The sequence below is a fragment of the Triplophysa dalaica genome, chromosome 5 (assembly GCF_015846415.1).
Source record: "Triplophysa dalaica isolate WHDGS20190420 chromosome 5, ASM1584641v1, whole genome shotgun sequence".
NCBI classification, from domain to species: domain Eukaryota; kingdom Metazoa; phylum Chordata; class Actinopteri; order Cypriniformes; family Nemacheilidae; genus Triplophysa; species Triplophysa dalaica.
This window is the reverse complement of record NC_079546.1, coordinates 566254-593666: the sequence shown is the minus strand read 5'-3', so window position 1 is coordinate 593666 and position 27413 is coordinate 566254. Positions and strand designations below refer to the sequence as shown.

General features: G+C 39.5%; 1 protein-coding gene across 1 annotated transcript; it reads left to right on the top strand.

Moving 5' to 3' along the window:
* Positions 1-1253: 1253 nt before the first annotated feature.
* On the top strand, positions 1254-27250 carry srgap1b (SLIT-ROBO Rho GTPase activating protein 1b). The gene is made up of 22 exons (XM_056748773.1): positions 1254-1746; positions 9293-9488; positions 11290-11452; positions 12259-12321; positions 13044-13223; positions 14686-14814; positions 16607-16828; positions 18069-18170; positions 19239-19436; positions 20219-20303; positions 20653-20680; positions 20835-20865; positions 20950-21010; positions 21095-21172; positions 21553-21687; positions 21911-22016; positions 22739-22963; positions 23551-23630; positions 23723-23900; positions 23992-24126; positions 24221-24587; positions 25044-27250. Exons 1-22 carry the CDS (start codon positions 1686-1688, stop codon positions 25458-25460), a joined length of 3240 nt encoding a protein of 1079 aa, XP_056604751.1. The 5' UTR covers positions 1254-1685; the 3' UTR covers positions 25461-27250.
* The last annotated feature ends 163 nt before the right edge of the window (positions 27251-27413 follow it).

Sequence of the window (27413 nt, the reverse complement as noted above, 5' to 3'; positions counted from 1 at the left end):
AAAGGCCCGCGCGCTCGCATCATTTAAACGTTTACGGTCATTTAGTTTTACTTCACTGCATGATATTACTTTAGCGGTTTACTATTCTTACTTTACTTTATACCTCACAGATTTGAGAGTGACACACACTTTTTGGTGATTTTCGATCGATTTGGCACATTTAAATGGACCTGATGTTTGTGAGTGACTAAAGTTTTGATTGTTGTTTCTAAAAACAACCTCCTTCACTTACGTGGTAAAAAAAGAACATAATGTGAATCTTAAACATATTTGTTTATTAATCTCTGTTAATAAATATTAAATATCTGCGTTAAATCCTCTATATTGTGTTGAAGTCTTTGATTATTTATGTCATGTAGTATAAATACAATTTCTTATCGTGATGTACAGCGCTGCGTTGAGTTTTATTAATCGAGAATTACTCCAACTGTGCATAAAATTGAATCTTTAACGCACAGATTAAATCACAAATTAATTTAATCCTTCAATGTGTGGGATGGTAATTATTTAAATGAAAAGAAAAACGATTTAAACAACGTGACTGTTTGGACGTTAGGACGTGCTCATCGCGTGCCAGAAACGTTAAATCTAGTACGTCATTAATTCGTCACATAATGTTCTCCATTCTAAACTTCTACGCATCAAATAAGTTTAATAGTGTAACTCGAAAATATTTAGTAGTGCGTAAATTGTCCCTTAGTGCCCATTTAAATCAAACTTAGGCCAAGTTGTAATTTACGGACAGCTGGTGCAACCGGCACCATAACGTTAGGCCTACGTCGTCACAACATAACTGTGTTAGCTGGGAATTCATTCATTCATTGCCAATATAGGACCGTTATATTTTTAACACTAACTATTATAAAATTGATGCTTTTTTGTATGTTTCTTTTTAAAGTTCGACACAAATCTATGTTTGAAATGTTTACAGTTTTGGATCATCAGCGAAATATCCACCCGTGCGTCTCGTCTCACACGTTGCTCTGTTGACAGCGTATTTTCTGTTTTCACTAACCGCCACCAATTAACCAATCAACTCTAATTGCTAACCATTTAATCTAGTGGCTTCCCAAAATAGCGCGAGAGCATGACGTAACAAAAGGGCTGGAGGGTTTGTCAATTTTGTGTTTTACACACATGCACGCCCCAACCCGCCCACATATTGACAGACGCGTGGAGAGCGCGCACTGGAGAAAAGCACACACGCACACGCACACACACATACAACCAACACAGATTTTGTGAGTGACAAATCCTACCATAGATTAAATACCGCATGAGTTACAGCCCGTGTGCATCTTGTTTACTGTGCGCGCACACAACCTGTGCATCATATTGATGTGTTGTAGTATTGACTTAACTCTCCAATCATCCTAAACGCGTCTGGTGACGCGGCGTGTCGACGCGCCCCTGTGCTTCACGTGCTGTGGATGTTTCCTTGAATCTCCCCGTACCTTTGACGGATCTTTCCGGGTGCGGGTCTGAAAAAAGCATTGACCTGAATGGTTTGTCATTGCATTGCTTTACGGACTACACTTTCCCGTTGTAGCGGATCACGCACGGAACGGCTCGCGCACGGAACCTGTGGTTAGAAATGACGCATCGGTCACAGTAGGGACGTGTCTCGTAAAAGCGGAGAGGTTTCAGTCAGAAGCGGCCAGAAATCTGGACTACACCTGCTCGTCATGTCGGCGAAGAGCAAGAAGGAAAAGGAAATCATTACCGAGTATGAGAGCCAAGTGAAAGGTAAGAAAAGTCTCTCTCACACCTGACCGCTACCTGGAGACTGTCTCTCCTGCGCTTCTGATACTCGTGCATGCATTCACTTACACTAAAAAACCCACAATAATAATATTATATGTTTTTTAATAATATTTATGAAAACATTTTCAGTCACGTTGTTGCAGTCTGTATTTAATGCGTTCCACAAAGCATGTTTATTAATATGCTCAAGACACTAAAAATGGTAAATGCATTTTGGTAATTCAATTGAATATACGTAATTCCCCTAATTTAATTAAGTTAATAAACACTAATATGCAATACGCCCAGTTGTCGTTTGTTTGCCCTTCCATCAGGGCGTCTGTTTGTGCGCGCGCGCCCAAACGCCGTTTAATCGATGAAATGGAACGGGGCGCGCGCGGCAGCGTGCAGGCTCCACAGCAACCTGCATGGCAACCCCTGTCTCCCGCGCTCGAGCTGGAGTCAGGTGAAGGTGTACAGCCCACCTAGGCAATATTAAGTGAACAATTTTTATTTCTGAAAATGAATGGTTGCATCACCAATATCTAATTTCCATACATTAATGTTGTGTAGGGAGGCTGGGGTTGCAGTCTCGGCTACTATTGGCCAATGGTGGTGGAAGTAAGGGTGGTGTCTAGGCATGAACCTTTATGGGATGTTGATAGATTGGTGAAGTATTTGGGCCACTGCTTGAGTGCCGGACTGGCTTGAGGTTTGAAATGGGATGGGAATTTGAGGTGCGCATGTACTCTTGGTTACTCTGCTCCTTTTTCCCAACAATACTGGCAACAGGCTCTTGCTGCATTGTACATGTTTCCATGGATACTCGACCACCAGCCCGTGTGTGAATGTCCAATGGGAAAGCGATGGGTATCTGTGTGTGTGTCAGGGAGCATGATCAGGGAATCCTCCTGCCGCAGCAGTGCTGTTTAGTATGGACCGCACGTACGGCCGTGTGTGTGGCATACAGTACTGTGACCAAGGATGGTTTGAGACGGATTGAGTGATTCATGGTCATAAGGGATAGCGTCGCTACTCTCTGTGGTTACACACATGCACACACTGCCGTTCAGACATGCATCACCCTGTCGTGTGTTTAATTGTCATTGTGCCTTCTGGTGATGTATTCAGGACTGCTTTGCTTTGTGATTGGGAAGGTGCCCTTTTCCGAATGGCTTCCATACACTTAATTTCATCGGTGTGTGTGTTTAAAATGGCTGCTTGAAGATGGCAAAATGTATTTATGGATTCATGGGATTGATTCCTAGGGGACGCGCATGCACGAATAAAATGTACATGTTGACTGTAATACAAGTCGCTGTGGATAAAAATAAATGTTCATGAATGGTTTATGACTCAAAAGAATCCTGTCAAGCGTTCTCAGGGACGTGCTCAAGTTTGGTGTCCGAACAGGAAACGGGTTTCTCTGAGGGAGGAAGTTGGAAGGAAAGAGAGGCACATGACCTTGACTCTACCTGCAAACTCGCACACGCACACAAACATCGAGGCGGCGTATGGATGGTGATTCAGAGCAGTTTTAATGTGGAAAAACATAAGGCGCATGCACGCTAGGGCGCATTACTCAAAATCGCATTTTTGCTTGATCAGCAAAAAATCTGCACTCAAATGAGAAGGTTGTTTTAGCGCGGTAGGGGTGCACAGGGAGCTTGTATTATAAAAAGCTCTGAAACACAACAGGAGACCCACCCTCAATGTAATTGTGTACGGGCATGTTTATTCTGCGCTTTAAAAAATACCAAAGTAAAAGGCAAGAACACAATGAGATGTAACACAATGTGACATCACCATAATGCTGTTCTTGTTGCTACTTATTCTCTCGTGAGATTTGATGTTGGGTTGCATTTCTGGCTGCCATCCAGTCCTGGATGCTCTCAACACACACACACATGTAATCACACCACAAACAGATGAATACACATCATAGAAACCATGTATTCCATCTGGTTTGACAGTACGGTTCAAAATGATTGCTTGGGGATCCACATGCGACATTTCATTTTTTGTTCAGGTTCCTGGTCGTCCAAAGGCTTTACAGAACGACATAAAATAGGTCACGCCAGGGACCGGCTGGCTCTTTATCAGGTTATGAAAAGTGTTGGTCCAGAGGTGTTTTCTCTGGCTACAGCTGCAGGTTGCAGACATTTTAAGCGTTGCATGTGTTCATCATTAGATGTGTATTTGGTTGCATTTATTTAGTGATTTTGCTGAAGCAGTGAACATGCCACGGATGGGAAGGCAGAGGCGGTGCAGAGAGCTGTGTGTTTGGGGTGGAGCGTGTGCCCAGAAAGAACAGATAGTTCTGCTCTAGGGAGGGATGATGCTTAAAGGAAATAAATGTGAAGTTTAACAGCTGATAAGGGAAGGATTCGGAGTGAAATAAACAAAAACTGGATTACTGGAGCCACTGTTGTCTTGACTCTTGACATGAAAAAGTCTTGCATCTGCTATATTGAACTCATTCAGTAAGAAATGACTAACAGCTTGTATGTGTGTAGCAGTGAAATGTTGTCATTGGTTGTTCAAAGGAGAGCAAATTTCGTCTCCCACATGTCCTTCGTGTCATCTTTCTGTACCTGCTGGTGACGGGTACTTTGCATCTGATGTGAAGGAGTAAGAATGATGTCCTGTGCCTTTAAGAGTCGGAGATCATCTCTAGGAATATGATTTTGATTATCTAGACACTTGTGAAACATTCAGCGTGGGAGTACACCCATAACATGGACATAATCAGCTTTGTGTGCACATGCTCATATTTATTTGTCTTGTTAAAGGGATAGTTCAGCCGAATATTCACTCCTCATTTATTCAACCTCATGTTATTCCAGTCCTCCACGACTTTTTCTGCAGAACACAAATGAAGATATTTGGAAGCATGTTGGTAACCAAACATCATTGGTCCTTAATGGCTTCCATTGTTTTGTCTCAAAACCATTTCTCAAAATATCTTCCTTTGTGTTCCACAGAATAAAGTCATATACATGTTTAGAACAGGATGAGGATGAATAAATCAAGACAACATTTTTATTTTTGGTTGAACTGCACCTTTAAATGGGAACGTGTTATACAGTATTGCCTGTAAATATAGCCAATTTAAATTAGATTTAATAATAAAAAATGCTAACCCTGACAGAAAAGGTTTCGTTTTGTTTAATGGTAAAAACACTATTTAAGATAAATATCTTTAAAGACATAATTATGCTATATTAAATCAGTCCACATAGAATAAAGATACAAACTCACACAAGCCATTATTTATGGAAATCTGATGCTTGAAAACTGACATTGAAACTCTTTGGTTTAATGTATTTTGTGTTGTAAGATGATGGCAAATGCTGTGAGGTGGACAAGGACCAGATGTCGACAACAAGGGTGTGATCTTAAAGGAGTTTGTAAATGCAAGTAGTTGTGTCTGTGTGTACAGTTTTGTCTCGTCCTCATGAATCTGCATCTTAGCCCCGGTCATATTTCAAAATAATGACTGGAAACAGCATATGGCCTCACGTCCACTGTTAGAGAATAGACAGTGAACAAATAGGTACTTTGGTGCAGGCTTAATTCTTGTATGAGACTAGACAGATTTTGCAGCCACACACTGTAAGTCTCATTAATCAAGTATAGATATCGATCCTGTAATCTGTTTAAGGCCGTGTGGACCACAGACAGAGGACCACATATACTGTCGTACTTACTGCAAAGAATCATGGGTAGAGGCTTGTCGTTGACTTTACTTGCTGTTTAAAGCCAACAGGAAGTCAAAATAAATCCTTCATTAATTGAGGAGACCCTGCTGGTGCTATCGTGACTCATTCATTATGGATGACTTTTGTTTTTATAATCAATTGGTCTTTTGGTTTCAAATCTGAAACAACTTCTGTATCTGTATGATGTCACTACGGCCCCGCCTCCTGCCATCTCTTATATATCTTGTATGTCGTGTTTTAACCGCAACTGTTTCACAATAGTGTGAATTGAAAGTTGACCTTTTTCTTGTTTTTCAGATTATCATCATTTTTCTCCAAAGCAAGACATAGTGTCATTATTTATTCTTGACACGCGTTTTGCGATTTCACATTTAACTTGGTTGGTCTCTGCCGTAGCTCTGGCTTACATTTTGTTATGTCTTGAGTAATCTTCTAAATTTGACATCTCCTTGATACTGTTTATACAAAGGTCTTCATTTTATCTCCTTTACAACTTTCTTTGTCCTTGGTGTTCGTGAAACATAATATAAATGATGTTGATTTAAACACACTGTGAATATTTCTTCTAATATTAGTGGCTAAAGTATCATGTAATTCTTATACTTGATTATAATTATCTTAATTTTCTAAACATTAAAAAAAACGAATCTTATGTTTTTCAGATGTCTTTGTTTCTATCCTTCTGTTTTTTTCCCAAACTATAACTTTACATATTGAAGAGTGTTGTACAAAGCATTTCACTTCATATCAGTGTTTATGGTCTTGTATATCAAACAAAACTTTGAAAATGTAATTAGTCGTACAGTTTAATTAATAGACACGCAAGATAACTTTGTGAATAATGGGCAACCTAACTCAGTGGAAATCTGCTGAGGTTTCCATGGAGTTCTGCACATACGGACTGTGTCTTGTGATGAGCATTAGTCTGTGAGGAACAATACACACACACACACACACAAACACACACACACACACACACACAGAGTAATAGAGCATGCTGTGCTGGGACATTTTGACACATGATTCTTCAAACTTATGCTTATGATTCAGAATGTCTAATGAGAATATGGTGGAAAATTTGTGAAGGATAGGAGACTGTAAGAGTGTAATTTGCTTTAGATAAATAAATAAAAATAAATGGGATGGCCCAGAATAGCATTTGGCATGTGGTTTTAGGGCATTAAGACGTGCGAGTTTCTCCTCCTATGACAAAACAAATGATAGTTTGTGGAGGTACTGTTGTGGTTTGTACTTCCTTCTTTCTTAGATCATGTGAACGTGTGTGTGCACGGTTGCATGCGTGTGTGCCGCTATAAGGCATGCCGGCACACTCCTCGAGCTCTCAGGTTGCTGAGCAGAAGCCTTGTTGCCATGGAGACAGTCTGGGTCGGGCGCATGCCGCAGGGTATCAGACGTGCTCACCGCGGTCACAAGTTCAAAGGTCATCTACGACATAGACAGAGACTTCATAAGACTAAAAATAAAAGTTAATTTTGATTGAAGGATGTCGAAACAAAATGCAGCTCAATTTTGTAATGAGCATCCCACAGTTTCTGTTCTGTTCTTATTCTCTTTTGAAATGCGTTTGAATCTGATTTCAATTAACGGCATATTTCAAATAAAAGCCGAGTTTGTGTCATGGTATATTTGGATCAGACCTGGACATTTACATGTGCTTTCGGAACCAGTTCTGGTTTTAATTGAAATCAGTTTTAATTCCCAATGCTTGTCTTGTGGACATGAGTTTCAACTCAATTCTCTTGTTATTTTGAGCATGGTTTATCTGAATCTGGTCAGACTAGCATAAATGGATGGATCTCATTGGCAGTCTATGAGAAGATACGGTTCGTTGCATTCGACAATCATCTCCCTAGAGATGTTCTTCAGAAGCGCTCTGTCAACCACAACTGTACTGATGATGGACAGATATTTATTAGCCAGTCCAATTAAATCTTCTTAAATTGGGCCGTTTTCAGATTTTAGTCTTTGCCCAATTGGCCAATTAACAGAAGTGATGTCATGCCTTTGTGTCAGTTCAGAAAGCCATCAGCAGCCTTTGTCAATATCATGCACATTTTCAGTTTTTCACCTGAGCAACAATAACCAAGCAAGAATACAGTCTCGCACCATTTTATGTGTGACATCGCTGTTATATAACAACTATATATACAATAATTTATAAAATACTACTGAAACTTCAGGTGCAATTTTTTGTTTTTATTCAAATGAAAATAGTTCCAAAACAAAGCAGGATCAGTGTAGCGAACATGGACGGTGAAAATATAAACACTTCTGCCATGCCGGTAAGTCAACTGAAAGTTTTTTTTTTAAGGGAAGGAATTGAGTAAATATTTTGTGAAGTGAACGCACATTGCATTTCCGTTTAATTCTATTTAGTAAATTGTACAGGTCCTATTTTTGCAAATGTTTTTTTTTCCAAGCAGAGATTTAAGCAACTACTGTCTTTTCTTTTCTTTGTTTCACATGTTTTGAATTCTAAAGGGTGCAAATAGTTTTTAGACATTTAGTATGTGCATAAACTCTAAAGATGCTCTCCATATGTTGACATCAGTCGATGAAAAATAAATATTACTAGGAACAGTTCATCCAAAAATGAAAACAACCGAACAGTTCTTGGCCACCATTGACTACCATAGTAGGAAAAAGGACTTTATAAATATCTTTATTCTATTAAAAACAAAGGAAGATATTTTGAAGAATAGGAAAGCAAACCGTTCTGGGGCATTTGGACTAATATTGTCATTTTTCCTACTATAGTCTGTGGATGCCAAGAACTGTTTGGTCACAAGCATTCGTCCAAATATCTTTCTCCGTGTTTATCAGAACAAAGAAATTTGAACAGATCTTGAACAACTATGAGTGAGTAAATGATGACAGAAATGTGTTCATTTTTGGGTGAACTGTCCCTTTAAACGCTATATTTTAAATACATACCTTTCGCTTTTATCTAAAGATTTTATTATCCAGTGTTATATATTTCACTGTGTGTGTTCCCTGGAAATAAAACCCTGCAACTGATCTACATAAACTAAGACGTCTTTTGTGGTTCTATCCCTTTAAGAAACAAAAAGCATGTGTCAAATTCACTTGACCTTCTGTTTCTTAGCTGGATTTCAAGTGTTTCTTTCTGTATCAAAAGAGTCACCTTGCTCATTGTGCCAATATCACCGATGCAAAACACACCACACGCACAAGTGCAGTTACAGGTCCCCAGTTCTCACAGTCCCACCCTCCTACACACACCCACACGAGCTCATGCCAAGCCTGCTGTCTCATCTGTTATTTCGAGCTGCTATAAGAAAGGCTGTGTGACATTAAACAGTTGGGCTGTGGAGAGAGAGGGGGAACGTGTGAGGGAGAAAGAGAAAAGGAGAGAACTGGTGAAGGGGAACACTGGTTTTAAAGGGACAGTTCATAATGAAATACGTCATCTAATGGAGTGACTGTGTTCTACAGAACAAAATGTTTTAAGAAGTGACGATGTGAGCTTGTATAGAGGATAAAGAATCTATAAAACCCCTACCCATTAAACACACACTCAAACGCTAATCCTCATGGGATACCACTCCACCTGTTGTCTTGGCAACGGCAGCGAGTGTGATAACCAGTGTGTTGTTAAGAATTTTTGCACGGCTTGTTAGGAGAAAACCTTTGCTTCAGAGAGCACAACTTCACCCATCGCTGCCCACATTGTGTTCAGGTCACTCGAAAAACACAAACCACGTGATGTCATTATAGTGCATGATGTCATCAGTCATAAAAATCTGTCCTTCTTTTAGCAATTGGTCATGTGTTTGTGTGAGCAGAGATACGGTCACAGTTAGTGGAGCAGCAGAAATGTCTGGAGCAACAGACGGACATGAGAGTTCAGCTGCTGCAGGACCTGCAGGATTTCTTCAGGAAGAAGGCCGAGATCGAGAGCGAATATTCACGCAACCTGGAGAAGCTCGCAGAACGTTTCATGGCTAAGACACGCAGCACCAAGGACCACCAGCAGTACAAGTGAGTGCATGTGTCAAACATCTGAAGACGTCAAACAACTTCTTAACAACTTAATGATTCAAATAAATAGGGTGAGACTTTCTTTGGCTTGCGAGAGGATCCCAAAATAATCTTGAAATAATCTACAGGGTTCTTGAGGTTGTGAAAACATGGACATTTTTAACTCATGATGTGCCGGCCCCTGAAATGTCAAAATGAAATCTCTTAAAAAGAAATAAGTCTGTTTTAATGTTTCTCTTAAAAGGTTCATGAATTGTTTTAAAATCTCTGTAAAATGAAGTTGTTAATCCTTATCTAATAATCTTGGACTACTGAAAAAATATGAATCGTTCAAAAAGTGTTTCAGCCCTAAATTGATCATTTTTGCAATAAAACAAGTAATATTGACGAGAGCGCACCATGCATTTCTGTTTTGAAGAGAGCAGCTTTCCTATTTTTCCACCGGCTGAAAATCATAGCTGGCTTGAATAGACGTGACATCATTTTGTCCACATGGCATGCAACATTTTCAAATGCCCATGAATGATTGAAAAGTATTTTTCTCACAACGGAGATTCAAATAATTTCCTTTCACTCACCTCCAAATAAATTCCCCATCCGCATTTTGTTCGATTTGGTTTGCATTGGATTTTTGGGCAAGGGCATCGTCTGGAATATTTTACCCATGATGCTCTATGGCCGGCTTCATGCCTGAAAAACCAGTGATGCCTATGTCTGCTGTTCTCATTTATTGTTCTCATTGCGAGAGTGTGTGCGTGTGTGAGTGTGAGTGTGTGCGTGTGTGTGTGTGTGTGTGTGTGTGTGTGTGTGTGTGCGTGTGTGTACAGGCATCTGTGTATTTGCCATCTCATTAATGCAGATGGCAATCTGCTGAGAAAATGAAGAGGTGAGGGATGAGAAAGTGAGAGAGAGCGAGAGTTTCACAGTTTCTATTCTGTTGCATTTTTCCCCTCATGCTGGTCACCGTTACTGCGCTGGTCCTCATGGGGCTGTCCCATCTGATGCCTACTGAGCTTTGTTATCAGTCACTTTCTGCTGAGAAATTCTCCTCTTTGGTCTAAAATGGCTTCCTATTGTCTTTACAGCCGTTACTAATATCGGAGAATAAGTCAGTGGAACAAAATGGCGTCTTTCACCTCACCTCTGCAGGTGGTTAAATGTGAGAAACACATTTACTCTCTAAAATAAATGGAGAATGTGTACAAACAACCGAAAGCTTTGAAACTTACGTGTAAAATGAATATTTGCTTAACATTCTGCACATTTTACGGTCTTGAACTCTTCGTACAAAAGGTCTGGTTTTCTTGCCTCCACTAAAACACACAAGATGCTCTTTCCCGAGATCTACACTATATTATTGTCATATGTGCATGAATTAAGTATATTGTGGTAAATGATGAAGTAATGATAAGAAAGTGTATGTGGAGTGTGATTTGAAAATCCTAACTTGTCATCACTGGGGTGTATGTTGATATTAAGTAATGAGTCATTTATTATGAAAACTTTGAGATGACTCTCCTGAGTGTATTCAGCTCTGATTGGATTTATATAGATCTTGAAGGCTGAAGTACATTTCCCTGCATCCCGATGATTTAGAGGAAAATGTTCTTACTTCACCAAAGGCAAAATGAGCTCAAGGAGAGAAAACAAGATGGTTTATTAGTGCTTTTGGGCAGAGAAATAAACCTCAGTTCACCACATAACGTGTAGCAAGTCCTGGGCCGCCCAGTGATTGGACGGAAATAAAAAGATATATATTTTACATCCTAAAGCGGTTCGTTCTTGTTGCGATGTGGTACAGGAAGGACCAGAACCTGCTGTCTCCGGTGAACTGCTGGTACCTTCTTCTGAACCAGGTGAGGAGAGAGAGTAAGGACCACGCCACGCTCAGTGACCTGTACCTCAACAATGTCATCACACGCTTCACACATGTCAGCGAGGACAACATGCGTCTGCTTAAGAAGGTGAGGTCACATGCAGTGTGTCAACACCTGTCAGTGTTGTAATGTGACGTCCACACATATATTTACAAACAAATATTAAAATCATATTAATGCTTTGTATACAAAGTGTAGATTTCTCTGCTGGACCAAACATGAAGCTCTTTTTAATTTGACCCCACAATATCAGCGAGGTGAGGCAAGTTTACAATAGTCCCTAGCCTTATGAAGAATGAAATAAAACTAGACAAGGATGTGTGTGTAGTTTCACGTGGATAACTCATTTATTATTCACAGGCTGTCTTTGGGTCTGTAGAATCCAATGGTGGTGGTTTATTTCTAGAAAGTGAATTCCTGTTTCGCACAGCAACACTCTGAGTTAATCTAGTGGAGCGCATGGAAGTTAATGTAGTAACGGCGGTACAAAACACATTAGACGTCTACTGAAGCCGTGGCAACTTAAAGAAATGAACTGACATTTTATTAAAGTTTAATGTTGTTACCATCATTGTGCCACAGTACCAGCGCAATACTTCTGTAGAATTTTCTCAACCGAAAGAGTTATTCAGATTTTATTACCTTTCCTGTTGAGAATTGTGTAATAAATGCTTTGTATATTTATTCTCTGTATCACACAGCCTCAGTAGACTTAGTTTCTACATCTGTGTGCTGTATTTACGTATATTAGTGTGAAAATGTCAACGCCTTTTTAAAGGTTATTTATTTATTTTGATCCAAGGTTTTGTTCTAAATTGAGCGAGGTGGTCCGTCACTGTTGAGTTTGACCTAACCTTACTTTCTGTCCATTCTTGTGATTTTGGGACTTACAGAGCAAAGAGATCATTTTCCAGCTGCAGGAAGACCTGATGAAGATTCTTAATGAACTCTACACGGTGAGCATCACTCTCATCATCCACTTAATCTCTTTTTGGATTACTTTTTCATCCTTTTACTTCGGTGGCGAGTTTCTCTCTCTGGTTTTATCATTCCATCAATAGGTAATTCACCCGCTCCATTATCAACACTCTCTGGGTCTTTCTTCCCTCGATCTCTCTGTAACTCTGCAGCTTCTCTTTCATCAATCTGTCATTTACTTGTTCTATGATTTCTGCTTTTCTTTTTGCTATGCGACGGCAATTTCTTTGTCATCTGCGCTGTGTAGGCACGACCAGCATAGGATTTTCACTTGTTTGTTACTGCTGGTTTGGTTCTGGTCTATCACGGGGAAAAAAGGTGTCCCATGTTCGGCATCCAAAACAGGGCTAGAGACATGCAGTGATGTTCTTGTCAACAGGAATTTATAAAAGGGTGTAACTGTATTTTTGAGCGCTGATGTGAGTAGCCAACCTTAATGTGAGCTTGTCTGACAAGACTGAAATCTTAAAAGCTTCAGTTCTTGAATTAATAAACTGTATAAAAATAAAAACACGGCACAAGCTTTAGGTGTGTCACTCGAGCTTACTGCTAACATGAAGAGAGAGCACTTACAATCAGGTGTGTTCATAAAACAAAAGTTACAGGAAGAAATTTATGAAGGATTTTAAACGGGTTCCTTTAGTTGTTTGGCTTGGGGATTATGGGTAATGAAGTTTTGTGGCTGCTCTGCCCCCTATAGGTGATGAAGACGTATCACATGTATCACACTGAGACTCTCAGTGCAGAGAATAAGCTAAAGGAGGCAGAAAGGCAGGGTGAACGACATGGACGGGGCGGTGAGGTCGTCTTCAGCCTGCGTACCGAAGATCGCCACCAACGAAGGAACGCTGCGCGCAAGATACAGAAGATGAAAGAGAAGGTGAGTTCAGCCTCTTATATGTACATTTATATGTACTTTGACAGAATGTCCAACCAGTCATTCCGCCCCTGGCCTTGATGCACATCAGTAAGGTTTTTTACGAATACATTTTTGTAAAAGTGACTAAAATATCCTCATTTAACTAAGGCATAATCCTTTGTCTTTAAGAAAAGCTGTTCACTTGTCATTTCAGAATGTCTTTATGACTGGTTTTATTTTAAGTATAGCCAATCTGAAAATAAGCTGCATTTAATTTTGGTTATGCTTAAATTAGTATGTGCTTCATTGTCGTGTCGACTGAAGTTTTAATTTGTAGGAACTAGCTGAAGCTTTGGTTGATGTAATGAATTATTGATGCATTTCAGTTTAACCATGTAAAACTCTTTTTAAACATCTTAACGTCACTGTTTTCTAATAAAACTTATTTTCCATAAAATCACAGCATGTACTATTGAACAAAGTATATTTACGGAAACTATATGTCTATGAAAGAAAGATGCAAAGAAGCTCTATTTTGAAGCCTTTATCATCAAGTCATTTATTTTTTGGTATAATATGGTGCACAAACACCGCTCCACGATACAGCAGAGACTCATTGATGTGTGACCCAAGCTGTGTGTACAGAGTCTCTTCTCAGAACATTTGTTTTCCAGTAAAATGCCCCCATGACAGACGGAGTGTTCACTTTGGTTTTGTAGTACATCCATTTCTCTTTTATCACATATTGGGGAGGATAGGTTAGAATGAGCCATTGTTACAGTATTTGACCGAGAGGGCAGCCAAAATATCCCGATGGGCAACATCTGTGTTCAGTGACTGATTTTCTGCGTAAGACACTGCAGGAACGGTTGTCTTTAAGAGCACATAAAAATATCACATCAGTTAGACAGAAATTGAAAGTTTTTACCGTTGGTTAGAATTTATTCAAATAAATTGTTAGAGATGCATAAAAATCCAAACCGGCGTGACTTTCTTCTGCAGAACAAAAAATGTATTATGAAGAACGCTGGTAACCAAACAACACTGGCACGCATTGACTTCCATTTTATGGACACAAAACCACCGAGACATTTCTCGAAATATCTTCTTATAAAAAAGTCTTAAATAACATGAGGGTGAATGATGTTACATTTCTTGTTTTAGATTATTGACGATACATTACTTTGAATTAGCAGGTTTTGGAGAGCTCCGGGTCCTGTGGGATTCTTTCTTGGTTTAATGATAATGTCGTTTTGAAATAACTGTGGGTTTTACCAACAGCTGAGGAACTTTAATTAAAGGAGCAATTACAAATCAATTGGTACCAAGACACAGTAGCCGATCTTCATCGCGCTGGCACACTGACATTAGAAGCAAGACCATCAATACTCAATCAATAAAAGCATTTTATCTTCTCCCCTGATGTAGATACAGCTCTTACTCCACACTTTCTCCTTCAACCGTCTTCTTTCTTTCTCTCCAGCGTCAAGCCAAGTACTCAGAGAACAAACTGAAGGTCATGAAGGCACGGAACGAGTATCTGTTGACCCTGGAGGCTACCAACGCCTCTCTGTTTAAATATTACATCAAGGACCTGTCGCATTTGATTGACGTGAGTATCCGATTCAGATCGCTGTTAATCGACGGCAGGAAATTGCTCCCGTGATGTAGTGTAGCTCTGGCATTTATTTGCTTTTCAGCGTGCACAGAAATGGAGTATTGTCCTGATTAATAATCGTGAATTAGCACAGCCTCCGCTGCTTTTAATTAGACACAAACTCACCCTGTAACTGCAAGGATGGAATTCAGATTAAGCCGGTAATTACAAAAACACATTAGCACATTCTGAAACAGTAGTGAGAGAGAAAATCTTGCATACTGCGCAGTATACACTACTGCATGATAGATATACATTACATACATAGTGCAGTATATCAAATAGAATGCAACATTATTTTAACATCATTTTTTTTATAATTTTTTAATTCGTTTTGCAGAACACATTTCAAATTTTTCTGTTTCATTGACTTAAATTTCAATTACTTTTTCATACACATGTCATCTTACATATTTGACGTCTTACAAAGTAGTCTGTATCCTTCCGTAATGTTAAGTCTGCAATATTTAACATTTTTTGGTTAAAATAAACAAATCATTATGAATATATATATATATATATATATATATATATATATCATGTATATGTGAAGAGTTTGGTTACAAAATGAGATGACTCTGTTTTTAAAATATTAAAAAAATCATGATTTTATTAGGTTATCATGTTTCTATAATGTTATATTGTGTTAGTTAGCTGTATGTTTTGAGTTATTATGGCTCAAATCAAAACAAACCAACTGCAGTTTGATTGATATTAACTGGAATACACAAATAAAAATGTTATCCCATTTTGGAACCAAACTCTTCATATATATATATATATATACACACATACATATACAGTACATGCATGCATATACATATACAATTTGCTTTAATAAACAAATTATTTTAAAACTACAATCCATGCTGCAAGCTGCAATTGAATTAGCCAATTCAAAATCATTTCTCTCTCTGTAGTAACATTGATATATATATATATATATATATATATATATATATATATATATTGATTGCAGCTTTAAAATTTAAAATAATTTGTTTATTAAATCTTAATTTTTTTCAGATTCTGTGTAAATATGCCTCACTACATATACACTACACTATAAATGACATTCTACTACATTCTACTATGAATTACTTCCATTCTTGTGTTTAATAAACGTTAAGGCAGTATATCATATAATACGGCAATAAAATTAACTTGATATTTGAAATTGCTTCAGATGAATGAGCGCATTGGATTGTGGGATAGATTCTGTGCACTGTAGTATTGCATCCAGTTTCGTGCACACAAAATAATATTCATGCTGTGCACGGCACACACAGTACACACTTCTAAACACACATTCTGGAAGAGTCTGTTGGGTGTGAAGCAGGTTCCAGAGATGCTACATCCATACAGAGAGAAGCTATTCTTCACACACATCACTGTTTGCTGTGTCTACTGTTTTGCTCATTAAACCTTGCAACAGGCTGAACACGGTCAGCAGTATCTGGCCGCATCTTTTCGACCTTCACGGAGGTCAAACCTGCTCACGCTGAGATAAGGGCGGCAGGAGAATTATAGTCACGTGGGTGGAATAGAGAGAGCGTGTGTGGGGGTGGGAATTGAGATACAGTAAAAGCTTGGATAAATTGCCTTCATATTAACCCAGAGAACAGAAGCTGTGTGGAGGATCATTTGTGGATAAATGCCTAATGGTTTATTTGTCATACTTATTTTTGATTGACAGCTCACACTGTGCATATTCCCCTCACTATGGTATGCATTTGTGGTTTAACAGTGTTGTGACTTGGGTTACCACGCGGGCCTAAGTCGGGCGCTACGGACATACCTGTCGGCCGAATACAGTCTGGAAACGTCTCGCCACGAGGGCTTGGATATTTTAGAGGGGGCCGTGGAGGGGCTGGACCCCAGTAGTGATCGGCAACGCTTTATGGAAACCCACCCCACAGCGTTCACCCCTCCCACACGCTTCATCTTTCAACCACACATGGGAGACCAGGTAACACGCCACCTAGTGTCCAAACTTTATACGTTTAAATTCATCAGAATCAGAATCAGAAAGAGCTTTATTGCCAAGTGTGTTTGCACATACTAGGAATTTGTTTTGGTGACAGGAGCATCCAGTTCACAGAATCAGCAACAACACACAGAGACCATCAAACAATACAAAACAGTTACACAGATGATTTATATAAGGGCCTGTGGGTTTAAAAAAATTAAGAAATAAAATACAATATACATAAGAGTAAAGCTACAAGAGTAAAGTTATGTGTGTATGTAAATATGTACAAGTAAAAAATAAGACGTTTAAAATAAACGTTTACATTTAGTCATGTGAAGTGACTTCTGTGTTGAAAAATCATTTTTATTCGGGATGTCAAACGATTAATTGCATCCAGAGTAAAAGTTTGGGTTTACATAATGTATGTCTGTGTACTGTGCATATTCATTTTGTATTAATAAAACCTGCATTTATTTAAGAAAAAACGAAATATTAAAATTAATAAACATTTAGGTTTAAATGATTGACAAATATGAATAAATGCATGTAAACATTTTCTTAATATTTACATGTTTGTGTACATGTATGTGTTTATAAATACAATATTAATATGCACACAGAGATAAATTATGTAAACACAGACTTTTATTCTGGATGCGATTAATCACGATTAATCATTAAACAGCCCTAATTTTTATACAAATGAATCAACATGAGCTGTTGAAGGTTTTGACACTATTTATAATCTTTCATTAGTTTCAATTAGTTCTAAAAGAAATGTCTACACATATCTGAGGGTTCATTTATTTGTGTTGCTGAAAATAAATTTACAAATGTATTGCGTATGCGCTTTAATGCTTCGTCTTATTATATAATTCATGTATGTAATGTTGTTTTCAGTTAACTGAATTATAGGATATTTCACTACCATCCCATCAGTAAAAAAAAACCTCTAAATGAATGTCACTGAAAATATATATTAATTATGTGATTTAATCAATTAAATATTTCTTATTTTTGTAATAAGTGTGTATCAATATTTCTTATTTTTGTAATAAGTGTGTATCAATATTTCTTATTTTTGTAATAAGTGTGTATCAATATTTCTTATTTTTGTAATAAGTGTGTATCAATATTTCTTATTTTTGTAATAAGTGTGTATCAATATTTCTTATTTTTGTAATAAGTGTGTATCAATATTTCTTATTTTTGTAATAATTGTATATCAATATTTCAGGTGAGTCAGATCACCGCACTGCCGCAGGTGCAGGCCGAGCTGCTTCTCCGGTTTCAACAGCTGCAGTCTCGTCTCTCCACGCTGAAGATTGAAAATGAGGAGGTACACACGCGTACACACACGTACACACACATACACGCAATCCCTTCCTCTCAAATGAGCACTGAGACAGCTGCGGTACCCCAGCAAGGATAAAGAATGAGATGACACGTGTACACACCTTTATTTCTCCATTGCCCTCTCTCTCTCTCTCTCTCTCTCTCTCTTTCTGTGATAAGGTATTATATATGCATACCGGAACAGTTTTTCACAGCTATACACTCAAACACGCATTCACACACATTGTGTTCATCTCTGGCGTCTCTGTTGGAGTGTGTGGTTGTTGATGTGCAGTTGTTGGCAGGGCAGGTGTTTCCTGCGGCTCTCAGCATGTGAAGGGCAGGACAGAGTTGCTGATGAATGCTTGTATTAGCGCAGCGACTGTAGACCGTACAGAGATGTGTACAACCGTGGTTGTGCAATATTTCTCCTCGCTTTTCCACACAAAGTCAAATTTCTATTTGCATAAATGTATTGAATTGTACTATATTACCGCAATGCCATGGTATGTCTTCTATATTCACACCTGGCATTAAAGGGACAGTTCAGCCTAAAATGAAAATTCTGTCATCATTTACTCGCCCTCAGATTGTTCCAAACCTGTATAAATATCTTTGTTTTGCTAAACACACAGGAAGATTTGCAGGGGCGGACTGGGAAGTAAAATCAGCGCTGGAGGGGGGGGGTTGTTGGGTGTTGTATGTAACATGTGCATTGCGTTACTCGCTACTGCCTTCGTGTTTCGTCCATTTGTGTTTAGAATACGTCCGCTCCTGGTCACGGCCGTAAGTCGTCGGTGGGACGGACGTTCTGGACTTTGACCCCTGGACGATTGTCAAATCTCACCCCCCGACTCTGACTCTCATAGTATTTATTTTCCCTACTATGGTAGTAAATGGTGGGTGAGATCTTCAAGATTTCTTCCTGCATGTTTAGTGAAACAAAGAAAATTATACTTTGTTGGAACAATCTGCTAATTTTTTTTTTGTAAAAATAGGGAACAATATATACAGTAAACATTCAAGCTGAATTGTCAGTTAGTTGATTTCCATGTGTCTGTCACACTTAAAGGTGAAAAAGACGTCAGAAGCCACCCTCTGCACCATCCAGGACATGGTGAACATGGAGGACTACGATGTGTCCGAGAGCTTCCAGCACAGCCGTTCCACAGAGTCTGTCAAATCCAGCGTATCAGACACTTACCTCAGCAAACCCAGCCTGGCCAAGAGACGCGCCAACCAGCAGGAGACCGAGCTCTTCTATTTCACAGTAAATCTCACCACGCACACAATCACAAACAGAGACCGATCCACATTCAGAGCACCATAAGGATGTGGAGGATGAAGACAGCTTAGCCAGTGTCTGTGAAACTTGAATGTTAGATAAACAAATCTGCATCTTGCATTTTAAATAGTTTTACAATATTCAGATTTTGGGAATTTGGAAAATCCCGAGAGTCAATGAGGAGGATTTAAAAAAGATATTTGGGGGACTTCTTGTTTTATGAATGGCTAATTGTATTGACTAGACACTAACTTTACCTATAAACGATTATTTTTATTTTAAAGATTAAACAAAATTTGATATCTATAAAAGTTTTTTTTTTATTTAATTAAATTTTATACGTATAATTGTTTATTTTTATTTTGAAGATTAAACAAAATTTGATATCTCTAAGTTTTTTTTTAGAATCCAAAAAATTTAGTGCGTGTAATTAAAAAAAATTTATCTTAAAGATTTAACAAAATTTTATATCTATAAGTTTTTTTTTAGAATTTTAAAAATGTAATTAAATTTTGTACGTAATTTTTTATTTAAAAGATTAAACTAAATTTTGTCCCCAGACTAAGTAAACACATACACACAGTTGGCTTTGCTTATGCTGGACGGCTGTAGATTTGTAGTTCTGTGTCTGCTGGATCTTGGCCTGAAGCAACGTCAGTATTTTAAAACTTAGTTTATGGCCTGTGATGGATGACTGGGACTAATTCCATCATTAATTAGCATTGTAATTAGATTATTATTGACTGTGTGTATTTGTGTGACGACAGAAACTGAAGGAGTTTCTGGAAGGCAGTAATCTCATCGCTAAACTACAGGCCAAACATGACATGCTGAAGAGGAGCATCGCCGAAGGTCAATACAGTTGATCTTCATCATATTTCCTCCACATAAACACTTGAGATGAATTATATCACAGTAGCATTTGTGTACATATCATTTGATGAAGTGCACTGAACAAGCTTTAATACGTATAAACTTGTATTTCATCCTGTGATTTCTACTATACCCTAAATATTTTATGAATAAATGCACTTTTTACTGTCACATTCCTTGTCCTGAGTGACATCGTCGGCCTATTAGTCAACATTAGTGATTGACAGCATTAACATGCAAAGCATGCGTTCATGTCGACGGCGTGACTGCTGTCAAGGACGAGTGAATTTCATTCGTTCAGTGTTTTATATAATCTCTTTGTCCACAGGTTACAGAGCGGACATCATGACAACCAGGTACATCTCATCCTCTCTGTTTCTCTGCCCGACCTTAGTTTAATGCCCTTTTATGCATACTATACAGAATCGCAAGGTCCTCTTGATATTTCTAAAGGTCGTCGTGACCTTTTGAATGCTCATTCTCATGTCGCTCTCTTTTATTTTGGCCAAGCCGTCGCCGAAACTCCCACAGCAGGAACCAGGTAACCTAGCATGTGTTTTGTTTCCACCCGTGTGTCGAGCACCTGTATATTGGTTTCTTGATTTTGAGATATATGTGTGTGCAGGACTCTGGGAAGGCCATTCCTCTGATAGTTGAAAGCTGCATTCGCTTTATTAATCTATATGGTGGGTTCTTTAAGTGTTTTATTCAGTAATACGAACTAAGCAGATGTGGGCGTGCATTCAAACGCGTGTGATGTTTTTCTTCAGGTCTTCAGCATCAGGGTATTTTCAGGGTTTCAGGCTCACAGGTGGAAGTCAATGACATCAAGAACAGTTTTGAACGAGGTTTGTACTGAATATATTACTGTGATTGATTTTTATAGATTCAGTATGTTTGTTTATTGATCGTTGTTTTGGACCAGACCACTTTTTTCTAGGGAATTAAATGATGTAGGTTGTAAGTTGTTGGTGTTCTTATAGTTGATAATATAATTGGGCACATTGAAAAAATGCAATAGAAATATTTTCAGCAGGCAGTGGTCTCAGACTCCGTAAATAAAATATGAATGAACAGAACTGATTCATTACAGTCTCCCTTCATTAAAACCTGTTCATTTATTAATAAATACCACCGGCTTTCTGAAAGCTCGGATGCAAATCACAGATCTTAATTGTGAAGGATCTATCGCCATGGATACGCTTTCATCTTACTGACTGTTTCCTAGGCAACGACCCCTTGACTGACGAGGAGAATAACCATGACATTAACTCTGTGGCGGGCGTGCTGAAAATGTACTTCCGTAACCTGGACAACCCGCTTTTCCCCAAGGAGAAGTTCAACGATCTCATCGCCTGCATCCGTGAGTGCATGTTTTTCTGCGTCGGTGAGCTTGCATGTGAGCGTGCTTGAGGCGAGGAAGGAAAGGTGTGTGAGAGGAAGCGGGTGAGAGAAATGGTGTTCGGGAAATGACGCAGTGTTAAGTACTCTGGTTTCCCGGGGAATTTGGACAGCTGGTGTCTTTTCATGTGTCGCTGCCTGTTTGAGCACATGGGACTTTTTTCCTTGTTTACAACCTTCAACAGGAACCGAGAGTCTGTACGAGAGAGCTCTCTCCATCCGAAAGATCCTGACCACGACGCCACGGCCAACGCTGGTGGTTATGAGATACCTGTTTGCATTCCTCAACCAGTGAGTGTTCATGGAAACGCACACATTTGTGGAAGTCAATTTTTTACACCCAGCATTAATTGATCGTGCGTTACAGCTGCTCGCATTAGGAATTATTTTGACGTTTGAGGGCGTTCCCAGATGTAGACTCGGGACAGTTTTGCTGCCAAAGTACAGCGAAGTTAACCCCCGCCCCATACGCACAATTCTCTCTATATACTTCATATGAAATATTCATTTTGTTCTCCAACTCACTCGCAGACAAACTCACTCGCTCAATTGCAAAGCTCAAGTGTCTCATTGAATAGGAGAATAGCGGCTAAACTAAGCATCCATTTTCACACCGGAAATTAAATCCGCTCCCACGTCTGTGCAGAGAGAGATGGTACGATGGCATGAGAGACCGACAGAGCGAGAGAGAGAGAGAGAGAGAGTGTTGGGTGAAGGTGTGAAGAGAGAAGGTGCGATTATGGAAATTATGAGTCAACCACTAAAAGAGATCCAGTGTCATTATGAAAGTGCAGTCGTACACCTGAGAGAATACAAGCATCCAAATTTAAAGTCAACAGACACAAGCTTCATATTCAGCTCAGAGCAGTAAATCATTACCAAGAATCTTCCGTTCTGAAATTTTTTACCTGTCTGTCTTCTTAAAAATATATTCTTTACATAATACAGAAAAGAAATTATAGTTAGACAGCCGCTTCAAGTTCAGAGTAGTTATTCTTGATTTTCGTTCCTAGTTTGTCCCAATACAGTGATGAGAACATGATGGACCCTGGAAACCTGGCGATCTGTTTCGGGCCCACTCTGATGCCCACCCCGGATCTTCTGGACCAGGTCTCGTGTCAGGCACACGTCAACGAGATCGTCAAAACCATCATCATCCACCATGAGACCATCTTCCCTGACACCAAAGAACTGGAGGGGCCGGTTTACGAGAAGTGCATGAGCAACACGGAGTACTGGTGAGTGTGTGTGTTTCCCTTACAAAAAAGTATGATGGTGTATTATTGTTCAGCTTATATATGCTTATACATATTCAGTAAATTGTATATAGTATATTTAGAGTCATGAAAGAGAGGACAAGAGTCTGAGTCCGCTAGTAAAACACTTTTATTTTGCAACTGGCTAAATTTGAATAGAAATAATATTATTAGCATAACTAATTGAGTCAAAATAACTTATAGTTTTTTGTAAATGAGAAAAAAACATAATCAACCCGATAAACCTAATTTGGAAATGTTTATGTCCAGGTTATAATATATATTTTCAATAATATTGATGGATTATATATATAAAAGTCGGCAAACATAAGCTCCAAAACTCCATAAGTTTTTTTCAATATATTCTAAATAGTTTAATTTTTATTTTTTAGAGCTTTGGTGTGCCGACTTTTGTATATAATCCTTCATTTGATTTTTGGTCGAGCACCCATTTGAGGTTGATTGCGTGCTTTTGTCCTCTTTTTTTAATATTGATAACATTTATTGGTCAGTTGTATCTGTTTGATTGTTTTGCTGTGTATATAAATCGTGTGAATGTTTCATGGCAGTGAAAGTCCCTACAGTGAACCGGGAGCGTTTGAGGAAGGAGAGCAGGACGGTGGGACAGAAACCCAGACGAGTGAGGAGGGTAATACATGCAAACAAAATGTCAGACAATACATTCTCATTTCCAATCAAAACTCACTTTTTGTGAGTCCCACTTCTCCGTCTTTCTTTCAGAGGCTGAGCCGGTGGAGGCTTTAGCAAAGTTTGACTATGTTGGGCGCTCTGGACGGGAGCTCACTTTTAAGAAAGGCGCCACGCTGCTGCTGTTTCAGAGAGCGTCTGAAGATTGGTGGGAGGGACGTCACAACGGCATTGATGGACTTATACCACACCAATACGTCACACTGCAGGAGTGAGTATGAAATTGTGGATGCAGCTCAATTGGTTTTTAAATTTTGATGTTGGAATGATGGATTAATATATTTCTGGATGACACGCTTCAGGGATGAGGCCATGTCAGATACACTGAGCCAGAAAACTGACAGCGAGACCAGCACCACACCTTCAGATGAAGTGAGCTCCAGACGGTCTCTCACATCCCCTACTGAACCAAGAATACCAGAGACCTTCATCAGCCGGTGAGCTCGCACACACTGTTGAGATGTTCCTCAACCTCCTGCTCACTTTCATCTGAGCATTTTCATATTTTCCTCTTTATGCAAAATTTCTCAGACACAGGAAGAGGACGGAGGCCCTTCTGCGCCGGGTCCCTGGTCGCATCAGCGACGGGCACTGCCATGGCAACGGGCTGGAACGCAGCTCTCCCCCGGTGACGGTGACCGTAACGGGTCACTTTAGCCCTAGGGAGCTGCTGCGTGGAAACAGCTCTGCCCTGGACAGTCCCGAGCACCACAGACGCACAGGACACAACGGCACATCCAACGGCACGGTCAATGCCAACATCAGCCGACACGAGTCCCTGCGTAGGGAGCGGGAACGAGAGAGTCCTCCGATACGGTCTCTACAGTCTCCGTCCACATTGCATTGTGGGTTACCTGTGCAACGCACACAGACGCTGAACCCTCACACTATGGCCCAGGTTTGTACAATTCGTTTTTATTAAATAGTCTTTTTTCGTAACCTTACTTTTAAGTAAACGTGCCTTTTAAGTAAATTATTCTTTTTTCATAACGTTATTCTTAATTAAAATGAATGCTATTTTTAAACAAATATCTATTTTTCCTCATGTTATTTTTAAGTAGAATTGTTCTTTTTGTAACATTATTTTTAAATAAAATATTCTTTTTTCATCACATAATATTTAAGTAGAATAGTTTTTTTGTAACATTATTTTTAAATAAAATAGTGTTTGTGACGTTATTTTTAAGTAGAATTGTCTTTTTTTGTAATGTTATATTTAAGCAGAATTGGATTTTTTTCAGTCTTTTGGAACATTATTTTAGATCAAATTTATAAGTATAATAGTAATATTACAAAAAATATTTTCACCCTATTAGTAACACTCAAACAAATAACGCGCTCTCTCTCTCTCCAGGACCTACAGGAAACCATGAGTCTAGCCTTAAATGAGCTGCGAGAGCTAGAAAGGCATAACGGAAAGACCGCAGCTCCCGACCTGGTGCTGGACACCCTGGAGCAGGTGAAAAGCAGCCCTTCATGTCCATCAGGCTCCACCCCTTCCAGCTTATCCAGCCCTTCTGATTCCCCGAGCCCCCTCAGTCCCATAAGCCCCCTGCCTTCTCTCCCCCCGCTGCCCGGCCCTTCGTCCCGGCGCTGCAATGACCTGGTGGCCACCTTCAAGCCCATCGCCTCGCCCCGCATGGGTGTGACGCTCCGTCCGCCCGCCCTACGCCCCAAACCACCCATTCTTCCAAAAGCCAACCCTCCTCCTTCCCAGCAGCCCCAGAATCCCCCTTCGAGCTTCGGCAGCGACAAATCTGGCACTATGTGAGCCGAGATCCAAAGGGTCCAACCGACACAAACAGGGTTTAAGACTGACCCGCGGCGATGGGTCGAGACTAAAGAAAGTAAACAGGGTCAATCTCTTAATGACATGATTGTACGGCCGATAGCTAGTTTACACGGAGCGGTCCGATAGAGTTAGTCTATGATATTATAATCCATTAACGTGTTGTCAGGGTGGTGTGTGTGTATTCTCTAAGTGAATAGGACTTTACTGTGTCTGTGTGTAGATACATTTCTGAGGAACACATTCAGAGACAGCGGAGAGACACTGGTTGGGATTGTCTGTACAGGAAGTACTGTTTTGTTTTTTGGGAGCTTTAGATCGGGACGTTCCATTGAGTCCTCCTTTAGTGCAATGTATTTGAGCCCTTTTCTATTTGTTAGGCCTTACCACCACAGAGGATTGTGCGTGGAGTCGAACTTATGAGTTACTGCTGCTTTCTTTAACGCTTAGATTCAAACGGCCAATTTACAGGAACATTGGTGCCTCTTGGGAAAATTGGGAACGTTATTCACTTAGTGGAAGTGGAATTTCATTTTTCAAGCCATCCATCGGGAAACAAGGTGACCGGGAAACACAGAATGTATAAAAAAATATGAATGTTCCACGTTTTTTTTCACTCTTAATACCGCGCCAAGCCTTGATCACCAGATTAACCTCCCCCTTTACCGTGGAAACGCAAACCCTGAAGCCTGATTGGACGACGTGGGAGTTTTAACATTCCGAGGGCAAATGTGAACCACGTTTCAAGAAATGACGGAGACTCGACCGTTTCCATCTGAGAAATTGACGTTACGGACGTGAAGAAGCATGTGACTTCCGCCGCTAGGCCACGCCCACTCTCAGGTCGTTCAGTAAAATTTCCGCTGCTGCTCCACTAATGGATGATGATCATTTTCACTCCTTAATTTTCCATGTCCCCTGTGCTTCCAATGTACGTGTGTATGTGAGATTGTCAATGGCAGACCCTCTTTGCAACACGCCAACCATTCATGTTAAACAGGCTCGTGTGTGCGTGCGTAAGATGATGGATAATTCACGCTTGCACAACAGAGTGCTTGCTGAGGACATGTAACTTATTGCATATAAAAAATGAACTGTTTATGTGTGTTTTGTGCGTAAGAGCCGATTGTGTTTGTGTGTGAGGGTGTTTAGTCTGCGTGTAAATATTATGCATGGAGGGGGAAATATTCGTAGGACATTGTCGTCTACCAAACAGCCTCGGTTCAATTTTTTATACACAAACGGAATAATGTTTTTTCACTTTTTTTGACTGCTTCTCGCTTACGTTTTCTACTCGTTATATTTTGTATCTCTTTACTGATTCTGTGTGTACTGAATGTTTAACGTTGGGGTCTTCGTCACTCTAACATGGCACTGCATACACGTCCCCCTAAGCTTGCTGGTGTATTAGATGCCCACCTTCACCCTCCGTTCAGTTACCAAGCGACCTGCAAGACCATCACACACAAACACACACACACACACATACTGTGTTGACATGAAAGTGCCTTTCAGGAAACACGTTGAATGCAGGAGGCTGGTCTGCCAAGGGTGCGTGCTGCTGTCGCTTTCTGAAGAGTCGTTCCACAAGTTAAATAATAAATAGAGCTCTTTTCAGATGTTTAATAACCTAAACGAATAATAAATATGTACATTTAATCCATTGTGATGTCGCACTTTCATGTATAGGACTGTATTGGCATGTAGCATCAAATCATGTTCCAGTGCATTTTAAAACGTGTGGAAACTGAATGTCTTTGAAATAAAGGATGTTGATATGTCTGAACTGTGCCATGTACATTTCTTTATAATGATAGACTACAGTTAGTCTGGGACGTCACACCCACGGTCTCACTGCAGTTTATTTAAAGACCTGCCATATTTAACACCGCTGTGCATGTAAATGACTAACTGTATTGTTTCAGTGACTGATAT

What these genes read in the sequence shown, in the direction of transcription:
- srgap1b (XM_056748773.1), top strand. Translation starts at nt 1,686, where the DNA reads ATGTCGGCGAAGAGCAAGAAGGAAAAGGAAATCATTACCGAGTATGAG. An exon ending in ACATGCGTCTGCTTAAGAAG is followed by an intron (nt 11,453 to 12,258) that starts GTGAGGTCACAT and finishes TGGGACTTACAG; the next exon opens with AGCAAAGAGATCATTTTCCA. An exon ending in GCGGACATCATGACAACCAG is followed by an intron (nt 20,681 to 20,834) that starts GTACATCTCATC and finishes ATTTTGGCCAAG; the next exon opens with CCGTCGCCGAAACTCCCACA.